The sequence below is a fragment of the Drosophila navojoa genome, chromosome 4 (genome assembly GCF_054131105.1).
Source record: "Drosophila navojoa isolate 15081-1374.11 chromosome 4, UAZ_NAV_1.0, whole genome shotgun sequence".
In the NCBI taxonomy this organism is placed as follows: Eukaryota; Metazoa; Arthropoda; class Insecta; order Diptera; family Drosophilidae; genus Drosophila; species Drosophila navojoa.
Window position 1 is genome coordinate 15,058,944 of NC_142892.1, and position 23,395 is coordinate 15,082,338.

The window sequence follows — 23,395 nt, forward strand, 5'->3', positions numbered from 1 at the left end:
AATTACAACAAGGAAATTTCAATTTCTCATTTTAGTTATCTTGAATTGCGCTCTACAACTAAAAACAAAAAATAAAAATAACTAAATAAATTATACAACTTACAATATACGAGTATAAAATAAATTAAACCAATATATAAGTATTTATTATGTATCACCGAAAAATAAATAAACCAAAAGCAGAATGCAAATATTTACTAATAAAACTAACTTTATGTAGTACAAACAGAAGTCTATTTATTTTCCAGTGGATTTGTATTTTTCTTTTAAAATGCATCGCCATAGAATTGAATGTCGTAGCAACCAGAGTTTGTCTGTCCTAATGCCTAGCCAGCTAGTGCCATCTAGTGGTCACTGCTGCAATTGATGAAATTAAGCTCAGAAGCAGCGCCATCTATGTGTGGTATGTAGTTTGCTTTGACTTTTGACAAACGAAATCGATCAAAGTTGGCCGTAAAATGGAATAGACATTTAGAACAAACAACACTATCGTTTAATGAAGACACATTTTCATTTTTTCAAATTTCAAGGAATCTCTTTTGTATTTTTATACATTTTCTTTAACTACATGGACGATGACGATGAAGTTCGCGACGAGCGTTACAGCTATGTCGATACGAAGCCGTCATATAGCAGCACTGTCTTAACCGGCAACTGGTTTCAGACAAGATGCCAGGAAATGCGACAGAGCAACACTGCTGTCGTGCCCTGTGTGCTGGAGGAGTGCGTTGAGCAGAAGGGATGTGAAAAGCACTTGACCACCAGCCAGGAGGCGTACTCGCTGGAGGGCATTGCCAGACTTGACGTATTGCGCACCTTTGCAGAGGCGAAATTGGATGGTTATTCCAATTTTATGGGACAGCGCTCCAACAGCAAGTTCATGGACTCGGAGAAATTCAATCGCAACTTTACGACCTACAACTACTTGCTGTACGAGCTGTGGCCCAGAGCGCTGCGGAAGACCCATTGTGAGCTGCTGGAGACGATGTCCGAGCAGGAGGCCGCCAAGAAGCTGGCGCAGACACCACCACCAGATCCACTCGACGCCTATGGTAATATAGGCTCAACGAAATTCAATCCGCATAGATTCGATGAACCATTCTGCCCAACGCCCACCACCTACAAGGATCAATTCAGGGGACGATATGGACCGCCAAACGAAAGTGCTAAAAGAAAGGATATGATTGATACACTCGGTTAACTAACTAACTAACACGACTAAATCAAATCATAGCAAATTGGGCAATGTATTAACCTTTTGATAGCAATAAACTAAAATGCTTTAATATATCTACAATATTGGCAGTTTATATGGATCTATATATCTATGAATTTTATGTTCTCCCCCCATCATATTTTTTTACTTTATTGCAAACAGATCGTATTTAGTTTTTTGTTTTGTTTTGTTTTGTTTCTTTTTTTCGTTGATGGATAATGTGGTAGTGCCGCCATATGGTAAAGAGGTGTTGGTTGGCAATTGGATAGATCGCCGCTATGCGTCCGATGAGAAGAGCAATGCCATACTGCCCGGACTCGGCACATTTGCGGGTTGTGATAGGCATCTGTCGATCAGCAAGGAGTCGTACACGGATGCCGCACAAAAGAGCCAGGATAGAATGATCTCTTTCGGAGAGATACGAAGGTCACGCATGCGCAACTTCTTCGCGGGCACCACGTCCAATGTCATCTTCATAGACGATCTAACGATGAATGACAATTTCACAACTACAAACACCTTGTTCTACGATCTGCTTCCCAGGCTGAGCCAGCAGCGGCAGCAGCGGCAGCTGAACATGCTGTTGAGCTATGGCAATCTGACCAAGACCGTGGGTATTACAAAGAATGCCCAATTTGACAGACGCCCAGAGAAAGCGCTGCGTATGCGATCGATATACGACACATCCTATAATCACTACCCAAAGACCAGGACGAATTTTCATTTATAATAGTAGAGAGTAGAGCGGACTCAGTTAATAATAAAATGGAGCTGAGAACACAGCAAAATAGGTGTGAGGCTAGGCCAAGCGGGAGCTTATGCTTCGCATCTAGCTCCACAGCTGTCTTGTTGAGTTCAAAGCTCATGTGAAATGTAATAAGGCTGGTTTGTTTCTTTTACTGCTTTGTAGGGTAAGTCGAAGCGTGAGAGTTTATCTGTCTATACACTCAGGGTGTATTGCTTTGAGAACTATGTCCACTTTCGTCTCATCGTGGCCATCCTCTCAAGCCACGCCTTCACCTTCGTCAATTTTAGATCACTTACTCTATGTGCTGCACTTTTCACTTAAACTTTTCTCCATGCTTTGCTTTACGAACTCTGTTCTCTTTTAGCACTCACTATTTCTCATTTCAATTTGAAAAACAAAATCAGTTGTTTTTTTTTTTTATATTACAAGATTCAATTTTTATTTCATTTTCCATTTTTTCTTGTATAATAATATAAGTTTTGTTTTTCGTAATTTAAGTAGTTTCTATTTTTTTATTTTGGATGCCAGAAATTCATTGAAGTTTCATTTGGTTTTTTTTTTACGATTTTTAATTGTATTTTTATATATTTTTTTGGTTGCACATGCTGTGGCAATTGTTGCTTAGCTTTTATTTTGAAATTAGTAGGTCGATTAGACGTTTACAATACTTTGCCGTGTTATATAATTCATATATATAAATATTTATATATATTTATATTTGGTTTTAATATTAATAATTATTACAAAAAGTAAAATTTGACGACATTAAACTAGACGACGTTTTGCATATGTTTTACTCGCTTAAATATTTTACTTTTGCCATGTCTTCAAGTGTGTGTATATGTGTGTATGTGTGAGACTGTGTGTGTGTGTTGTAGTTATTGTTTAATATTCATTTTTGCCTTAAAATCGTATGTTTGGAGTAAGTTTTTGGACAATTATCAACTGTCTTGAAGTTGTTGTTGCTTGCTTTGGCTGACGATTACATTATTAAAATTATGCTTAAAATCTAAACCAATGGAAAGAGTTGTGGGCGGGGCTAGTGGGCGTGTCGTGTGTGTACTAAAAAGTGTGTTGGTATTGGTGTAGCTTCAAGTCGTTTATAGGTGGTACAAATTTGCGTATATGTTGGTGTGTGTGAGTATGTGTGTGTGTGTGTGTGTTTGGGATTGGTTTCGGGTTGATAAGTAGAAATGTTTATGTTTTTGTTGTATTTAAGAAGTGTGCTGATTATATGCTCATATATATAGCTTTCGTATTTTTTCTTTTCTTTTTTTTTGGTTTTTTATGTTTTTTTTTGTTTTTGCTTACAACAATTAAAATTTTGAATTTTCATTTTGTTTTTACGTTTTTGGTATTTTTCTTTAGTATATTTCCGTTGTATTTTCCATTTTTGAGAATTTTATATATAGTTTTTACTTATTTACTTTCGTTTTGTGTAATGTTTCATTTTTTTCTTGCTTGTTTTCTAAATGTGAATTTTTCCCCATTTTCGGTTTCAAAATTTTTACTTCTTTAAATATATTTTCGTTTTGTTTTTTCACGCTTACTATAATTTAGTATTAGTTTTAATTTTAATACCTAAAGTATATTATTTTTAGTATTACTTAAATGTTGCTGAATTTATATTTTGGTTTCCGCTTTAGCATTTTTATATATTTTTTTTTCTTTTTTTTTTTTTTTGGTTTTTAAAAAATGATGCTTAAACATTTGGCTTAAATGTAAAATTTTGTTTTATTTGCTCCAAAAATGTAATTTAATGTAAATTGTAGTTGCCGTGAATGCGCAATACATATATACAAATATATATTTATATAGATGTATATATGTATTTACAATTTTGTAGTTGCCGAGAGGACGTTTCCATTTACATATGTATTAGCCGTGAGTTTTGTAAGTTTTGGAATAGGCCGAGAAAGGTTTTTGTATTTATTCGTTTTTATATTCATTTTGTTTTTCATTTACTTACTTTGCCTTCAGGTCAAGCCATCATTTTTTAATTTTTTCATCTTTTTATCATCATGAATTTACCAGTTTTTGATTGACCAAACTTTTCCTTGACGATCCTCGCATTTACTTAGGATATTCTTGCTTTCTCTCTCTTCTCTTTCATTCATTTTCATTTTCAAAAGTTTTCTTAAATTATTTTCTAAATGCAAATTGTTTTCATATATTTTTATTTTTCTTTATGCTTGCCACAAATATTTTTTAAAACTTGAGTTTCGAAACTTGCTTTGCCAGTTAGTTTTGAAATGTTCGCTTTGTTTATTTAATTTTTGGTTGTTGTTGTTGCTTGTTGTTGTAGTGGTGGTGATGGTGATGGTTGTTGTTGTAGTGGTGTGTGTGCAAAAACAAAACAAGAAGAAGGTAAAAAAAACTTCACATTTAAAATTAAACTGAAATTGGTTTAGATTCAAATGAAATTGAAAACTTAAATTGAAAATATTTGATGAATTTTTGTAGCCAGTTTTATTGCTTTTCATGTGCATTTTTTAAATTTTATTTGATTTTCCTTTAAGTTTAGTTTGTATTCCAATTGGTTTTTTCTTTTTACCAGTAAAGTGAGATTTTTTATATTGTTTTTCATTTTTTTGTTTGTCTCTTGTAATATAAAAAAAGTTTTGGTATTTTTTTTATATTTTTCTTGTTTATGTTTTTCATTTCTTTTCATATATGTTTAATTCGCTTTGTATGTGAATTAAATTAGAAATTATATAAATTCATATATAAAAAATGTTTAACAATCGTTCTTATTTTTCTTTGTTTTTATTTTATTTTTTTTTTTTAGCTATTGTTAGTTTCAGTTTCTTTAAAAAATATATGTATATAGTTTACTTTACTTTATTTTATTTTCATATTTTTTGTTTGCTTGTTGAGTTGCATATTTAACGCTTTTGATTTGCTTCAACTGATTCAGATTCCATTTGGTTTTGTTTTTGTTTTGTTTTTTTTGTAGAATACATTTGTTGTCAATTGAATTTGAATTTGTTTGGCTTCTGTCTATTGCTTGGCTATTTGTTTGTATAAAAAAGTTGCTCTCAATAAGAAAAACGTTTTGTTTATTGTACTATGGTTGCTGCTTTGCGGTATATGTTGCACTTGTTGTAGAATCTCTCTTGATTACTTTGTTCGGTTTGTTCTCTACGTTATGAGTATATAAAAACAGAAGATTTCATTGGTTTATTGTTGTTGTGGTTGTTTGTTGTTGTTGTTGTCGTTATCAGGCTATGGCTATGACTGCAACAAGTGCCGGGCTTGGCACCTGCACAGCTTGTATCACTATTGCTTTGTATTTGATTAATGGCTTTACACTGCTCAACAAATATATTATTTCTCACTTTCTGATAAAAATCAAAAAACGTTGCTTCTTGTGGTTGTTGTTGTTGTTGTTGTAGGAGAGAAAACTTAAATTAGGTTTTGTATGGGGGTTTTTTACTTTGGATATGTTGCGATTGTATTCAACTTTTGTTCTCAACTGAAAGAATCGTATTTAATTGAATGGAGCGCCTCGTTGCTGGCGCTCCAGTGTTTTGTTTTTTTTTTTTACATTTAGTTTAGAACATAAATTTTAGCTATGTATATTGTATTTGTTTTGTTTTTATATTTTATTTTTATTTTTGTTTTTGTTTTGGTATTTCCATTTTGATTTTATACAACGCGCTTGGTTTCTTGGCGGAATGGGAATAATAAATAATTGATTTACTTACTTTGGTACTATTGCAGTTTGTAATTGTTATTATCTTTACATTGAGTGTGAGTGTGTGTGAGAGTGTATGTGTGTGTATGTGATGTTTGTATGTACAGTATAATAATTAATTATATTTGCATAATAATTAGATTGTTCTCTCTTAGCTGAACTCTAAATAAAATTTGTTGCTATTGTGATCCGTCTGTTGGTTCAGCTATTTCTATTTGTTTTTGGTATTATGTGGTAGTCCCTGTCAATCGTTTATAATAATTAATTACAAACACTATTATTCAATTGTGAAACATATATATGTAGGTCTGTTCTGTAGATCTGTTCATCTTTAAATAAATGCCAACATAACAAATTGTGTTTCGGTTTCTCTCTCTCTCGTTCTCGTTCTATGGATTTCTTGGTTTCTTGGTTTTTTATTTCTTACTGCAGAACTTAACTGTGTTTTTTTCGCTTTTAACTTATTTATGTTTATTTCATTTTGTTTTTTGAATGCTTTAAGCGATCGCAAGTTTTAAAAATATTTGTTTTGCATATTTCACTTAACACTTAGTCAAATATTTTTAAGGGGTTTTCATTTTTAAGTAAATGTTACTATTATCATATATATATATATTTATGTATATATATATATTTATTTATTTTTTGTTTTTCGAGTTTTGCTATTTTTTTGTTGTGGTTGTTGTTGCTTTTCTGTTGTTGCTTTATTTAACTATTGTTAATTTTTTATTTCTATTTCATTTGCTGTTTCGGTTTCGATTTTTGTTTCTGTTTCTGTTTGTGTTTTGTAAAAAATTCTGTAAAATATTTTCGGTACTATTTCTCTTGGTTTTGTGGCTCCGCTTGTGGCTCTTGTTGCAAAAACAACAACAATTCACATCGTATAAGTATAATATCGTATAAGTTAAATAAATCATTTGATTTGCATTTGACTTTAAATTACTTGTTCTATGGGCACATTGTGTGTATTGCAAAAAGTCTCAAAATTAACTTGGCCTTGACCTCCCCCGGCAGGGCTGCGGCTGCGTTCCATTTGCTGTCTATTTATAACTGAGTTGGAGTTTTACTTGGCGTTGTCTAGGAACAAGAAATCATTTAGGTTTTAATTCATCTTTGGCAAATTCGTTGTGTAAACTCAAATGAATAATAGCAAATTTAACATTTAAGAATATTGCAGTCGGTGCCGAGCCGACTGCGCAATGCTCGTTCACGAAGGAGTTGCTCAGGTAAGAGAAATTTCTATATACTCGGATTTTGCTAGGCGATGGGCAGAGGAAATTAAGAGTCATCTATTTGATTTGGCTTGATCTTAAGATTATCGATGCTGAGCGCTCTTCTGGTACCCAAACTATATGATCATGCTGTTCTGGAATGTAGCTATAAAAACGCTCTCAAAGGAAGATAGATGTCTGAGCATAATTCAAGGTATTGCTGCCTTTTCGATCAGTAATAGCTTCTGGTCAGATCAGCAATATGAGAGAGCAATGAAAACAGAAGAACATACACGATAGATCGTTCTCTCTTGGTATTTCGGAATGAAATCGACCCTCATTTCTCTACAAGTATAGTTCTTAAGCAATATATAAGTGAGATCAGATAGTTTTGCTCCTTTAGCCCTTAGTTAGCATAGTTATGTTAACTAATTATTATGCGATTTCCTATCGCCCACGCCTCCAAGGGACATATACTATTTCTCATTATTTTTAAGCCTCAAGCTTCAATAGCAGACGGACAGCAAGGCAAACATTCTTTAGTTTCCTGAACGAGCAATCTAATTATAATTTAAGAGTTTCCTCCCTGCCTGTATTCGGATTACCAATTATTAAACAATTCAAAGTATATATGTTAATCTAAAGATTAATCTAATAAATGTAAAATGTAAAAATTGCAATAAATTCGAGGTAGAACATTTAGTAAACTCTTCGCGCTGCTATGGCATTCGTTATTCGTCTGGTAAGTATTCTATATATGTAGGTTCTATTTATACTCAACTCATTTATGAACTGTACAATTGTGAGTGTGTATGTGTGTGTGTGTATCTAAGTTAAGCAATGAGGAACCATATTTTGATTGTTGCACACAAAAAAATTAAACAAAAATAAATAAATAACAAAAAATGACAAATGTGAAACGCGATGAGGCCCAACCCTATATATAGGGCAGTCAAGTCTCCAATACTTTGAGCTTTTTGCAATATTTTGCTTGTATAGAGTTATTTTGTTATTTTTTTACTGTTTCGTATTCGTATTCATTAAAAACTAACGAGGCTATTGTTGTTTGTTTGTTGTTGTTGTTGTTGTTTGTTGTTTATCTTAAATAAAAACAGTTTCATATTGCTTAAGTATCTCTCTTGTTTACATACTTTCAGTACTTCTCAGCTGTTTGATAATTCTTTCTATTTCATTTCTGGCTGTTGCATTTTATTTTACGTCAAATATAAGTAGATATATATGTGTATATATATATCGTATATAGAGTATGTATTAAATACGTTAAAAAATATAATACACCATACATATATATATATATATATAATATAAGAGTTAAGGTTTTTCCATGCACTATATGCTATTTGTTTGTATTTTGTTTCATTCGTATACATATATACTGTAGTATATATATGTATATATTATGTATCTAGCTTTATGTATATATACTTCATGTTCTTGTTGTTGTTGTTGATATTTGAGAATTCAACTAAAAGTCAAAATGAAATGCATTAAATCGAGCTCTGACTCGATTCGTTCAATCAAATCAAACAGCTTTTTCATGGGACTTACAACTTTAAATTATGATTATCATTATTATTATTATTATGCATTAGTATTCGTATTATTATTATTGTTGTTTTTTAGATTCAGTTGTAATGCTTACCGTTGCTATTTCAATGCGTATTTATCTATAATTTGCATATATGTATTTCGCATACTGTTTTATTGATTTGCTTGAAGTTGTTTTATTTGCTTTTATGATGGTTCTCGACTTAAAAACTATTATCACTATTGCAGAAAGCGAAAGCGGTTTGTTTTCAGATATGGAATGATATAGCAGTTGCCTCCTATATCAATCTATATCATGCACTGTTGTTGTTGTTTTATTGTTGTTTGTTGTTGTTGTTGTTTGTGGGCATTTACTATGAGTTTTTGTTTTTGGTTTTAATCTGAACTGTAAGCCGGATGAGTTTTTGTGAATTTCTGTTTTCTGAATACATTTATCTTTAAATATTATTATTTTGACATTTGTTTTTTTTTTTATCATAATTTTTGTTATGTTTAGGATTTCATTTTTGGTTAGCTTTTATTATAATTTCTCGTTTTAATTTTAAGAAGAAAGGATTCTTTTGAAATTTTCGTTTTTCTTTATCGTTTTTCTTTTGGTTTTCTTGTCAAGTTGTTTTTTTTTTTTCTTTGCTTTTCGCATTTTAAGTTTTTGATTTGCCAAGTTTGGTAATTTTTATCATTTTTGGTTCATATCCATGCCTCTGTGTGTTTAGTGTGTATGTGTGTGTGTGTGTGTGTGTGTAGTTACATATTTGTTTAATGGATGCTTTATTGAGACTGCAATTAAAATTTCTGCTATAAAAATTACTTGTATTTGTACTCTTGGTCATTTAAATTGGGCTATTGTTGTTGGTTGTTGTTAGGTATGCTTGTAACTTTCTTGTTCGTGTGTAGAACTCTCTGCTCTCTCCATCTGTCATCTGTCTCTCTGTCTCTATAACTTTAACTATTTATTGAGGGTTCTCTTATATACGAGTATGTATGTATATATGTTTTTCAGGACTGGCTTAAACTACGATTTTATTTCTGTCTAGGCTGTTTGTCTCTGTGTTTCCTCTTCTTATTCTTCTTCTAACTCTCATCTAGGGTTTCGTTTTGTCTTTGCCGGTTTGTTTATTTTCATTTATTTGAGCTTTTCGTTTTACTCTCTCACTGAAGCAGCTTTCCTCTGATTTTTCTCATTTATTTCTGATTTTTGTCGTTTGTCTGGGAGCTCTTTATGTTTTCTTCTTCTTCTTGATTCGTTCTCTGTGAAATTTTGTTTGCAACTACAAAAAAATAATATCTATAAAATACAAATAAAATATTTGAGGAAACTCAAAATGAAAATCATAAATTTCAATGGAGCATTTTGGAAAATTTTTGTTAGATTTTTTATATAGAATTTTTGTTTTTTTTTTTCTAAATTTTTAGCGCCTAAATTTATGTTATTTTTTGATTAAGTGTTAAATTTTGTATTTGTTTTTTTATGCCTAAAAATTTACAAAAGTTTTATGTAATTATTAATTTTTTTTTTGGTTTTTTTTTTTGTTTTTTGCATTTATCACAGCGACATTCAGTCTAAATTTTTGCTTTTATTGGAATTATAGCATAATTTGCCATAATTGATATAATTATTTATATTTATATAGTAGATATTCATTTTAGTTAACTAAAACTAAACATAATTTTGATTTAAAGCCAAAAGGTGTGTTTGTAACTGTTTTTTCGATTTTCGATATTCGTTTTAAAGCCAAACATAATTGTTAAAAATTTCGTCTAAAAAGGCCTAAAGGATTTATAGCTTAGTGTTAATATTTTGTTCACACTTATAGCAAATCATGCTGTTCTCTTTCTTTTCGATTAACTTGGTCTAATTCCAATAAAAGCCGTTCGTATTGGATATCATAGAAATCTCTTCTTCTTGATGTTGCCACATGCAATTCGGATGTTGTTGTTGTTGTTTCTCAAATGTGCCTAAAAGTGTTTTTATTTTTTTTTAATTTTGTTTAAAATTTTGACTAACCTTCGTTAATGTAAAATGCTTACGATGCCAAACAATTTTTGTCGTTAATATTATTAAATATTATTATTCCATTTGTTAAACTATTTATAAAACTTTTGTTTTGTTGTTCGTTAAATTTTCTCGTGTTATGCCAAAAGGTTGACTATTTACAATTTTCTTTGCCCAATAATTGCCGAAAAGTGATTTTTTTTATTTAACTGAGCCTATCACAAAAAATCAGACGCCTTGCCCAAGCCGAAACGTATGCCTTGCTGTGTAGTATAAAATTGTATTACTCCATAATTTGAATTGCAAAATCATAATCAAAAAAATTAAAAAAATTATAATTATTTGTTGGTTTATTAAAAAATGTTTAAATAATAAGATGCAAACATAATTTTAAAAACTAAAACAGTAAAAAACAAATCAATTTGCATAATTTGATATCGAATCGAAACTTAACATTAAAAATTACATAATATAAATTATATATATATATATATATTTTTGTTACATATATATATAGATAGAAGTGTGAGTAAATTACTTGCAAATCGGGGTTAGCTAAATTATAATTAATTTCTGTTCAGTTTTAGGTAACATATTCTATTAGTTTAATAACAATTATAAATGCTTTGACGGTACATTGGAAAATTTGATATAAGCAACTAAATTTTAAAATTGTTTTTTGTTTGTTTTTCTTTTTTATATCCACACATATTTGATTTCAGATTTGATATCAGATTTAGTAAACAGTTCGTCTGACTATTGTTTATTTAATGTATGGCACCTGAAGAGTCACATCTGGATAACCTTTTGCTATAAACAATTTGTTAGTTGAAGTTGGGGCTGAGGCTGAGGCTGTAGTTGTGTTTGGGGCTGGGGTTGGAGTTTGGGTCTCTGTTGCCATGTGTGGACATAGTTGAATATAAAGTATATATTTATCAAATATAGTTTGCTAATTACTTAATAAAACTCAACATAAATTACACACAAACAATTCTGGGGGAAGACAACAAAAATTTTGTTTGTTTCCAATTTACAAACTTAAAATAAAAATAGTTTAATTTAAACATTAAATTGCATATGAATTGTTTTCTTTTTTTTAATTATTATTTTAAAAAAAATCACATCTCATTCAAAGTTTACGCGCAACTGCAAGATAAACTAATATATTTAAATATATGTATATATATTTTAAAATCAAATGAATATATCAAATAAATTAGCTGCTGTCTTCTTCTTTGCCAAAAGATATTACAAAATTAAACATAATTTGCTCAGCGCAACGTCGAACGCCTCTTGATTTTCTCTCTCTATTTATACCACTAATCGTAGCGCTAGCTGCCCCATCTATCACTATCATTCACTCTCGTCCTCACTCTTGCGCTATCTCTCTCTCTCTCTATCTCCCTCCCTCACTACTCTAAGCAGTACGCCTAAAAATCGTATAACTCTGTGAACTTTCGGTATCAATTTGTAAAGTTAAAATTTAAGATCCTAAAATATAGAAAAAAAGGAATCGTATAACGTTGTGTTTTGGATTGATCTATGCTAAAGTTGTTGTAGTTCTCTTTCTTCTCTTTTAGCTTCTTCAACCATTTTGTGTGTGTGTGTGTGTGTGTGTGTGTGTGTCAAAGGAGTTTAGAGTCCTTTTCGAAAAGACTAGTACTCGTCTGTTCATGCTTCGTTCTGCATCATATATACACATATATATATATATATACATACATCACATATATACATATATATATATACGTATGTCTGACCAAAACTGTGTTTTGACTTTCGTTTAAAAACTAGGAGAATTTCGTGTTTAGTTGATTTGATTTTCAATTTTAAAGAACTTAAGAGAACTATTTAAAACTTACAAAATATTGCGAATATTTATATATATAATTTTTTTGTTTTTTTCATTTAACTGTCGCAACTTTTTGCAAAGTTGGTCAGCATTATTGTTTGCTTTTAAAATGTGGGCGTGGCTGGAGCATTCATTGCTTTCTTGATGTTGCTGTTGCTGCTGTTGCTGGATGATTCGTAGAGCTGCGCTGTTTACTGATGACATCATAGAGATCCGAATATCGAGTGTATGTGCGGGTGGATGGGTATCGCGTGCGACAGTGTGGGCGGCGGCGGTGGTGGCGCAACGCCGTTGGGCGTGGCCGCCAGTGCATGTCCTGCATGCGTGTGCGCCGGATGCGCCGTTGGCGGTGGCGGCGGCGGCAATGTTATTGACAGCGTCACCGTTTGCGGCGCCGCCACCGTGGGGGCGTGTGTCGATGTGGGCGGGGCTGTTGCAACGCCCGTGGCCGTGATATGATGCGCACTTGTCGGTGGCGCCGATGGCGGCGGATGATGTGCTGTTGTTGTTGCCACCACCGATTGTTGCTGTTGTTGCTGCTGCTGTTGCTGCTGTTGCTGTTGCTGCTGTTGCTGTTGTTGCTGCTGCTTCTGCTGTTGCTGTTGTGCTCCAGCTGCTCCAGTGGTGGGATGTCACTGGGCCACCACAGAGGTGGCCGCATTCTGCTGCACCACCACGCCCGGCGCACTGGCCACGGTAACCGTCACAGGAGGCGTGGGTCCATTGGCGTGGGCGGCGCTCGGCTGCTGCTGCTGTTGCTGCTGCTGCTGCTGGGCGTGGAAGGGGTGCTGGAAGGGCGGGCCGTAGCACTGCGGAAAGTATAGCTCATTCTTGACCACCGACTGCTGGGCGACGGCCGCTGCCGCCGCCGCATTCGCCGCCATGCTGCGCACCGGCAATATGTTGGCCTTGTTGTCCACGGCGGCGGGATTGTTGTTGTTGAGGAATTGCTGCGCGGCCAGGCTCTTGGCATCGTTCATCAGATGATTGACGACAGCAGCCGAGGCGGCGGCGTTCTGTTGCTGCTGCTGCACCTGCTGCTGCTGCTGCTGTTGCTGCTGCACCTGCTGTTGCACCTGCTGCACCTGTTGCTGCTGCTGCTGTTGCTGTTGCTGCTGCCGGCGCACCTTGGTGCTGTTGGGATTCATGTGGTTGTCAATGTGCTTCGTCACCTCGTTCTCTGTGGCAAAGCGTCGCCGGCAGTTCGGCATGGGACAGCAGAACGGACGATCGCCCTGGGATCAAGAAGAAGACGACGACGAAAAAGAAGAAGAGGAGAGGGGAATTAGTCAATGTCCTTCAATTGGCCAGCCAGCGTTGGGCGCTGCTTGGGGGGCTCGGCTAGGCTACAACTACCTGGTGGGTGCGCGTATGCTGATCCAATATGGCCTTCTGCCTGAAGTCCTTGCCACACTGGCCGCACTTGTACGGCTTCTCGCCAGTGTGAATGCGCAAGTGCTAAGGAGAAAGAGAGAGAGAGAGAGACAGATATATAATACTATTCCCATTCGCCGCTCTGCCCGCACTCACCTGATTCAGAATGGTTCGCTGGCGGAAGAAACGCGGACAGTACATGCAGCCGAAGGGCTTCTCGTTCGTATGGATGCGCAGATGCTGCGTGAGATGCGACTGCTGGCGGAAGCGCTTGCCACACTCCGGACACGGATACGGCCGGGATTCGATGTGTATGCAGCCGTGCTGCAGCAGCGTCGTCTTCTGCTTAAACTCCTTGTCGCAGATGGGGCAGCGCACGTACAGCGGCATATTCGCCGGCCGCACGCCAATGTGCTGCAGCACCTCGGGCAGGATCTTCTGGCCTGCGGGCACAAAAGCAAAGAATTAGGAAACCAGTGGACAACAGTGGCCGGCCGCTCTCGCACTCACCCTTGCCATCCTTGAAGTAGGACGGATAGTGCATGCCGCCGCTGCCGTCGGGCGTGCCCTGGGAGTCCTCGTCGTGGTAGCCGCCGCCAGCGACGGCAATGTCGCCCTTCGAGTCCGCATCCTCGCCCGGAAAGGGCACGTCCGAGGGCCAGAGCGTCGGATGGGGTCCGTTCTTGAAGATGAGATGCGGCGAGACATCTGTGGTAGGGACGTGTTGATCCGCAGCCGGGTGTATATGAAAATAATTAAGCCAGAGAGTGCCTTCGTTAGCAGCGCTTAAATTTGGCTCATAGCCGCATTCGATCTTATCACATAGGTCGCCTAGCATCTTGCACTAAACTAGAGAGATTCTACCTATATTTGTTTTATTTGATTTTCTTCTAATTATTTGCTTTTATTTTTATTATTATTTTTTTTTTTTTTTTTTTTTTTTTTCTATTTTTCTTTTTGTAAAGTTGTTGACTGCTTGAGGTCCTTGAACGGAATGAACTTTTTTTGTAATTTTTTTTTTCATTTCCAAAGTTTTGCAAGATTCAAAATTTATTGTTTAAAATGCCAAGGACTGCTATTTTTATTTTTTGTTAAGCATTGATTGTTAAGCACTTTCAAAATTATTTGTTTGCTTTCTTAAGCTTTACTTATAATTGAAATAAATATTAAGTAAACCTTTTTTTAATTATTATATTTTTTTTAAGATTTTAAGGCACTTAACGTTGAGATTTATTTTTGCTATTTTCTCCTTTTTTATAAAAAAAAAATTAAATTATTTTATTTATAAAAACCTACTAAGAATTTAAATAAATAAAAATCTGTCAATAAAAATTAGTTAAAATTCAATTATCTGTCTATATCCAATCTTGTGTAACATTGAGGATATTCCCTAGCTTGATTTATAATTAATGTTGTCAGATTTTTCCTCTTTCTACTTCTCTTTCTCTCTTTTATTCTTCAAGTCTCTGTTCCATTTTCAAGCACTCTCAAATAGTCAACAACTTGAATTTAGAATATATTATAGATAATATATATAGATTTAATTTCGGCCAAGACATCGCTCAATTTAGAATTTAGAATTTGGAGAATTTTGCAAGGGATTTGCATTGCTGGCAACGCAGTTAGCCAAACGATTCGCTCTAGCACTAGGAGAGCGGCTACGAGGGGATCTAGCAGTGGGGTCAAGTAGCTGGTTTGCCTTGCGGCCCTGACTAGGTGGCGATGGCGTAGTGCTGTACCATCGCCTATCGTTATCGTTATCGGTAATGGATGTGTTAACTGTCGCTCGCCTTGGTGGGTGCGCACATGCTGATTGAGGATGGCCTTCTGGCGAAAGTGCTTGCCGCACTCGGGGCAGGCGAAGGGCTTCTCACCCGAATGGATGCGTATGTGCTGATTGAGTATGGCTCGCTGCCGGAAGCTGCGCGAGCAGTACGGGCAGGTGAATGGCTTTTCGTTGGCATGGATGCGCAGATGCTGCGTCAGGTGCGACTGCTGTCGAAAGCGCTTGCCGCACTCGGAGCACGGAAATGGACGGGCATCCGTATGGATCCGATCGTGCTGCAGCAGCGTGCTCTTCTGCTTGAAGTCCTTGCCGCAGGTGAGGCACTTGAACAGCCGCAGATCGCTGTGCGGCTTGTTCTTGTGCGGGCGGCCAGGTCCCGTGCGACCGCTCGTCGTCCCCGTGGCGCCCGCTGCGCCCGCTGCTCCGCCATTGGCCGCCGCGGCGCCCTCATTGGCATTGCCATTGGCCGGGCCGCCGTTCTGCCCGCCATTCGGCTGGGCTCCGTTCTGTTGCTGCTGCTGCTGTTGCTGCTGCTGCTGCTGCTGTTGCTGGCCGGGCAGCAGCTCGGGCAGCGCATACGATTCGCCTCCGTTCTGCTCCATCGGCAGCACGCCCTTGTTCAGGTAGTGCAACGGCGGGAAGCCAGGTGGCGCCAGCATGCCGCCCTGCGGCGCTCCATGTCGCGGCGCATAGTAGTCGGGCGTCTGGAAGCCATTGCTCGGATCACCCTGTGGCTGCCCGCCGCCATTCTGCTGCACGTGCGGATTACCCTGCCCAGCCTCGCCCCCATTCGTGGGCGCGTGCTGCGGCTCGTTGCTGCTTTGGTTTGGATTTGGCGCGGAGTTTTGTTGGTTGGCAAGCTGCAAAGGGAGAGAGAGAGACAGAGAGAGAGATAGAGAGAGGAAGATAGAGGATATACAAGATTCTAAGACTAAAGAGATATTCAAGGTAACTTGGTATTCCACTCACCTGGTTCATGGCGTCGTCGTCGGCATTGCCATTCGCTCGCTGCTGCTGCTGCTGCTGCACCGAAGGATACGGACTGGAGGAAGGCGAGACCTGCTGCTGCCGGCCATCGCCGCTGCCGTTGTCGCGCGGCTCCTGGCCGCCCGGCGGGCTCTGTGGCTGGCCCGCTGCCGCAGCGGCGGCCGCTGCTGCCGCTGCCTGCGCCGCAACTGTGGCGTTCTGTTGCTGCTGTTGCTGCTGCTGTTGTTGCTGCTGCTGTTGCTGTTGCTGCTGTGCGCTGAGATGTTGCTGTGCCTGCTGCTGTATATTGGGGTACATCTCGCTGCCCCATTGGGTGGCGCTGGCGCCGATGGCGCCCGCATTGCGTTCCGCGTCCTGCGAGTCCTTGTACAGGACATACGGCTGACCCGTGTCCTGCGTAATGCAGTACATTATCTGGCGCGGCACCTTCAGGCCCGCCGCTATGCAGGCCGCAAACGAGGCCGAGAAATTGATGGCCATTTTGTAATTGTTCTCGTTACGGTTTGGTTATAATTGTTGTTGTTGTTGCTCTAACTGTGGTTGTTGTTGCTGTTGCAGTTGCTGCTGCTGCTGCTGCAAGTTGTTGCAGCTTCCCTTCTGGGGCTGTAGACAGTAGATGCTGCGTTTACTGTTAGCTTTTCCTTATTGACTTTTGTTGCACATTTTTGATTTTTTGTCTTTGCTTTTCGATTTTTTGTTTGCTTGTTTTTGTTTTTAATGCTTTGTTGCTTGTTTCATTTGTTTCTCTTCAAGGCTCGCATTTTCTTAATCATTTGAAGTTCCTTTCTTCTTAAGTGTCTTCTTCTTCTTATGTTTGTTCAAATTGTTTTCTTTTTTTCTTACTGTTTAATTTTAAATTATATTTGCAATGCTTTTTCTCTCACTGATTTCAATGAGTTGCCAAAGCACATGTATTCCTCACATGTTTATTCGAAATTTTCGACTGAAATGCAATTTCGGTTTTATCGAATTTCTCATACATGAGCAGATTTTCACTTTTTATTATAGATCTGCAAAGAGAAGAAAAAATAATTTGATTTAGACTTGAGTTATAGCATTTAAATACATTTAATACAAATATATATAGTTCTTTTTTTTGAAGTAAATAAAATAATAAACACATTTTTTTACAACATATAAAATACAAATATTTTAAAAATATAAAAAATAAAAATATTTTTTTGAATATATGAAATAAAATATTTTTGAAAAATATAAAATTTAAATTTTTATTTAATTTATAAATATTTTATTTTATTTATTATTTTTTATTTTTTTATTTTTTATTCATTGTTTAAAAAATATATGTAAATTTTTTATAGTCTTTTAAAAAAATATATTTTTTTAAATATTTCTTTTGATTAATATTTTTTAAATTATACATTAGCCTTTGTTAATTTTTCTTATTTATAAATATTTTTTAAATAACTAAAATACACATTCAATTTGCTGTCATCCGTTTTGCCCACCTCTAAATTGAAATAAATCCGAGGCGTATACGTAATTAATTGAAGTAGGCAATTTTTTCTGTTTACACAAAGCCTCAGCGAAATTTCTAATTAATTTGCATTCTGAACGCATTTAACACAAAAGAAAACAAAAAGTTTAATTTCCCATTTCAGGCAACAACAAAATCTCAATTTCAAGTGAATAGCAACAAAAATGCGACGCAAATTAAAAACAATGAAAGATCATCATCATCAGCAGCAGCGGCAGCGGCAGCAGAGGCTGTTTGAGAGGAGTGCCGCAAGAGAAACTAAGCGAGAGACGGAGAGAGAGAAGGAGGGAGGCCTGACAATGCCTCTCTGCCTCTGCCTCTGCCACACCCACCCCCTAATGCAGGCACATGTTGTGAGTGTCTCCTTTTGCTGACTTTGCCTGGCTCCGACTCAGACTCTTGTCTTTTATCTTTTATTTTTGCTTTGCTATTTTGTTCTTTTCTTTTGCCCTGTTGCTCCACGACGACGTGCCAACTTTATAATGCGGGATCAAGGTCTCGGCACACACAATCGCACGCCCAGTTCGTGGACTGTTCCCCAGCGTATAGATCCATTAACAATATACAAGCCCAAGCACCAGCACAAGTGGCAGTGGGAACATGTGGAAACAGTTGACCATAGAGACATGAATAGCCGATTTATTGGCTCGCAGCTATTGCCAATCCATAGACATGCAATAGACGGAACACAATTTCCGATGACAAGGCCCCAGGCATTGTAATTGGCTTGAGGCGTAGATCCCGCTAAAGTTCGCCAAAGACTTTGAATTAACTTGACTTAAGTTGGCAAATGTAAAGATATTTAAATACGTAATTTGTTAAGCCAAATGGCAACAAGTGCTCAGGCTGCCCCTATCCATCGGCGCAACTATTTTGGGAACCTTCACCAACAGAAATTTTCTTAGTTTGTGTGTGTCGAAGAGCAAACTGAATGTATTTCAGGTTCCTTGTATAGATCATGGGAAATGCAGCATGTTACATTATTCCAAAATTGTTATTAATATTATAATATATTATATTTATTTTATTCTTCTATTATACTGTTATTATATTATTGTTATCATTTTATTCTTTATAAATTTCTGTTCTGCAAGCTTATTTTTAAATTTTTAAAATTATTTTTTTAAGGTTTTATTTTTTTTTATATGTATGTATATTTTTTTCTTTTAATATATGTATATATTTTTTATATAATTTTTTATTTTATTTTTGTATTTATTTATATTTTATTTATTTTTTATATTTTTTGTTTTTATATATTTTATATATTTTTATTTTTACGTTATTTTAATATATTTTTATTTTTATATATTTTTATTTTTATATATTTTTATTTTTATATATTGTTGTTTTTATTAATTTTTTATTTTTTTTTTTTTTTATTTTTATACATGTTTATTAATCCGAAATAATATATTTTTATATTTTTAATTGAGTATTTTTAGTTGAATTCTATATATATATATTTTTTTTTATAGTTTATATAAAATTTACAAAGTTTTTATTTAATATGTAATATATGTATGTATATAACTTGCTTGAAATAATCCAACAACTTCTTCAAGCTAAGTCCCCAACATTTGGCTGCATCAAATTCGCCTTAAGTCAAAATAAATTGCGAAGCTCCAATCGAAAATGTTGCCAAATGACAAAATGAATTGGAAACGAAATTCAATTGAAAACGCGATGCGTGCCAGCAGCAACAAACTACAGCAACAACTACAACAGCAGCAACACTAAGAACAACAACAATTACAAGAAGTTTGCGCTACCGCATCGAATCGCAACGCATCGAGTTAAGATTCGAGTGCGAGCGTATATATATATATGTGTGCCTGCGTGTGTGTGTGTGCGAGTTCGATTCGTTTGAGGCGAGAGAACTAAACTACCTTGAACCCATAAATGAACGCGACGCGCTGCTAGCAAACAGACTGCCACAGCCACGATACCTCCAACAGAAACGGTCTGGCATGGAACGGCGCCCAGCAACTATGAGATGGGGGGGTTAGGGCTCCCCATCTCTCTCTCCCTCTCTCGCATTCTATCTCTCTCTGCCTCTGTGGCAGTGGCAATGCAGTTGCACTTCGTGCCGTCCAAGTTGCTGTTGCTATTTGTGAATTATTGCGCTCCATTGGCAGCGCGACAGCAGTTGCAATTTATGCGTTCGTTGCCGGCTGCAGTTGCCCCCAGTCTCTGCCCCTGCCCCTTCCCCAGCTCTCTGCTCCAGTCCTAACTTTGCATTTCGAGTCACACTATCTATCTATGAGCACGGCATGTTTGTTTTATTTTCGCCCCGTTCCACACTCTGGCCGCCTTTTGCCTCCTTCTCCTCCCTCTCCGCCTTCCGCGAGCAAATGTAATGAGCGGTTTATTTTTAAATGCATGTGCGGCCATTTAAATGAGTGTTAGCAGATCCATCGGGAAGATGTGCTTTACTTAACAATCGCTCAGGCCCGCCTGATGAGTCTTGACGACAGCAGCCGAAGCAACAGCAGCAGCAGCAGCTTGCTCCGAGTGCATTAACTTGAACCAGCTTGAGCTTTGACTTGGATCTCTTTTACTCAGCGAGTATGAATTCGTCTTGGACTCAAGCTAATCTCTTCTTTCAATCGATCAAATCAAGTTTAGGAGTTGCTTAAGAATTAATAACCTTTAGTGAAAAACATATAAGAAATCATCCAAATCTATCAATCAATCTATCAAACTCCTACAGCTATGAGCGCAGAACTCCCATAACTGTCTATAGTTACATAGTGGAGTATTTCATTTCATGCCTAGGAGATATTATTCATTGTTCTCCATATATGGAAGCTATAATTCTCTCCCATCGTTACCCCCAGCTTGAACACTAAAGAGCATTCAGGACTGCGGCTTCACAGGCAGTTGGAAAACCACAAAGGTCCAACCAAGCAAATCGAAATGCACTCTTTAGACAGGCAGACAAAACTCCACCCACTTCACACCTGACAGCCAAAGCACAAAAGACACGCGTTGTGCCTGAAGATACAAGATACAGATACTACTACAGATACAGTCAGAGATACAGATAAAAGATACTCATGCACTCGTGCAGCAGACATAGAGATGAATGCCAGATATTAATGGCTATAAACGCTGCCTCCCATTGGTCGCTTTGCAATGCTTTGCCCACACGCCATTGAAATCGAAATAGAAATAGAAAAGCAAAGAAAAAGAGGCATTACAACAACAACAACAAAAACTAGAGTAGAAATCGTGGGGGGGCGTTAACATGGACGTGGACGTTGACAACTTTCACTGCCAGCGAAGCATGCACTGAAATTGGCTACAAAATGAAAAACGAAATAATGCACAAATGGCAAACGGGAAATGTGGCATATAAATAACTATTTAATAATTTTCTAATTCGAGTGCAGCAGCAGCAAATGAAAGCATGAAATGAAATAACAGAGGGACTGAAGGGAATTAACACACATTTTAAAATCAGTTAACAGCGATCTGCCTTGTCGCTGTTAATTACATCAATATGTAACAGTGTGGCATTCCTCTTCTGCTGTTAGGAGCATATTTGATTAACAGGGCTTCATTTGCTAGCATTAACAAAATCACGTAGTTAACAGCGCGCAGCTACCTACAAATGTTAATAACATATTTAAATTCTATTCTTAGCTGCGCTGCATTCCCTTGCATTTATTATTAACATAGACTAATAGTTCATGATTTCATTTCAATTTGCATTATGTAAACCACTTTAAGCAGATAAAATATAGTTTTCTCGCTCAAGTCCATATATGTATGTATGTATGTATGTACATATGTAGTATATAATCGAACGATATAAAAACACTTGGCAAACAGACTCCACTTTATAAATAACTAAACGAACAGCCAAGTGATTCAGCATTCTCTCAATTACCCGCTCCATAGCCAAAACGGATCTACAACAAATTTAACTTTCAAATTGATTTACAACTTCAATTTTTATTTAGACAATTTATTGGGGAACTAAAAGCCCCCCACACACACACACGCACACGCACACTAGAACGGGCCTATCTATCTATTGTATTTATCTGGCGTAGCGCAAAAAAGAATAAGAAGATAGCACGATACAACAAAAATTTGGTTTCAAGGTTAGGGCATACAAAGCAAAAAAATGGCAAACTTTTTTGCGCTTGTTGCTGCGACGCCAACAACAAAACCGAGCGCCAAAAAAATTTAACGTAATTTGTGCAGTCGTCTAATTCAATACACAGCAGCAACGTGAGAGCCGAAGAGAGCGAGCTGAAGCGTGCGGAGAGCGGAATAGAGTGAGCCAGAGAGAGAGAGAGAGCGCGCATAAACTACAGGTAAGGCACAATTGTCGACCGACAGAAACACACAAAAAAGAGTACTCAAAAAAAAAAAAAAAGAATGTGAGTCATAAAGGCGACCAAAGCGTCCAAGCGTCCAATTTTTGTATTGTTTGCCGCTGTTGGCAATTTATTTATTTTTTTGCCAACGTTCTTCTCTTTTTTGCTCGGCTAACATTACTCCAAATACATGCATAGATATACATACACACATACATATACTAATCTGATGGTATATACAAACATATCTCTATACACTTATGAATATGTATGTATGTATCTCTATTATATATTTTATGGCTCTATCATAAATTTGTGTTTGGCAGGTTGTAGATAGAAAATAAATGAAATTTTAGGCCTGTGTTTAGTTACTGCAGCTTAGTGAAATTTAATATTTTTTTAAACACACCCATCAAATAATATACAAATTTAATAACAATTATTAATTTATAAATAAAATATAGATATAAATATATATTTCATTTTATTTGTGTATATATTAATGAATTTTAAATTTAATAAACAGTAAATATCATACATAAAATTAAGCTAACATTGCTCAATTAAATCCCTGCTAATTCAGTTAGAGCATTTAACATTCGTTTTCATGCCTTTTCCCTTTCCTTACACTGACAGCTCGTATTCTACATGTAAATATCTGTACATTTAATTAACGCCGTTCATTTTATTTCGAACTCGACTCTCGGCGACAAACAAAAAACGAAAAACGAAAAAGCGAACAAATATTCGAACTGAGATCTCGTGCGATGATAGATGGGCTCTCGATTGGATGGCAGCAGTTCCACACGCCACACATGCATTAGATTATTGCAGATGTGTCTGTTAGATTTACACACACACGCACACTTACACATATACACACACACACACACACACACACAGGCATAGTGTAACACTTGCGGGCACACAATTAAGTGATTTTGCTTGTTTTGTTGTTGAACATTTTGTGGATTTTAGTTTTTTGTGCAAAAATTTCGGTTTGAATTTGCCTTTTTTTTGCGCGCGTATAATTCATCATATTCCTTTATGGGCTGACATTCGCACACAGCATTTGTAGATACGCACCAGCACCACAGATTATGCGCCCGCTCACAGTCCCTCTCTCTATCACA

The 23,395-nt window shown here is 36.4% G+C and overlaps 2 protein-coding genes across 3 annotated transcripts in view; one reads left to right on the forward strand and one right to left on the reverse strand.

Moving 5' to 3' along the window:
- The first annotated feature begins 1,379 nt into the window (after nt 1-1,379).
- LOC115563264 (uncharacterized) lies at nt 1,380-2,096 on the forward strand. Its single transcript, XM_030385985.2, has one exon. It carries the CDS (start codon nt 1,428-1,430, stop codon nt 1,944-1,946), a length of 519 nt encoding a protein of 172 aa, XP_030241845.1. The 5' UTR covers nt 1,380-1,427; the 3' UTR covers nt 1,947-2,096.
- A 1,119-nt stretch (nt 2,097-3,215) lies between these two features.
- The window catches only part of jim (zinc finger protein jim), a 35,799-nt gene continuing 15,619 nt past the window's right edge, over nt 3,216-23,395 (reverse strand). Inside the window, exons 3-8 of one of the 2 annotated variants that reach the window (XM_018101608.3) lie at nt 16,416-17,443; nt 15,451-16,306; nt 14,171-14,368; nt 13,817-14,103; nt 13,640-13,744; nt 3,216-13,521 (exon numbers count right to left, since the gene is read on the reverse strand). In XM_018101608.3, the coding sequence (XP_017957097.1) occupies nt 12,919-13,521; nt 13,640-13,744; nt 13,817-14,103; nt 14,171-14,368; nt 15,451-16,306; nt 16,416-16,913 (2,547 nt within the window). In that variant the 5' untranslated portion in view covers nt 16,914-17,443 and the 3' untranslated portion in view covers nt 3,216-12,918. Of the gene's footprint in view, nt 13,522-13,639; nt 13,745-13,816; nt 14,104-14,170; nt 14,369-15,399; nt 16,307-16,415; nt 17,444-23,395 lie in introns of both variants that reach the window. The other variant, XM_089259347.1, reaches the window with a different exon arrangement.

Bases quoted from the DNA above. Each gene is read 5' to 3' on its own strand.
- LOC115563264 (XM_030385985.2), top strand. From the start codon at position 1,428: ATGGATAATGTGGTAGTGCCGCCATATGGTAAAGAGGTGTTGGTTGGC.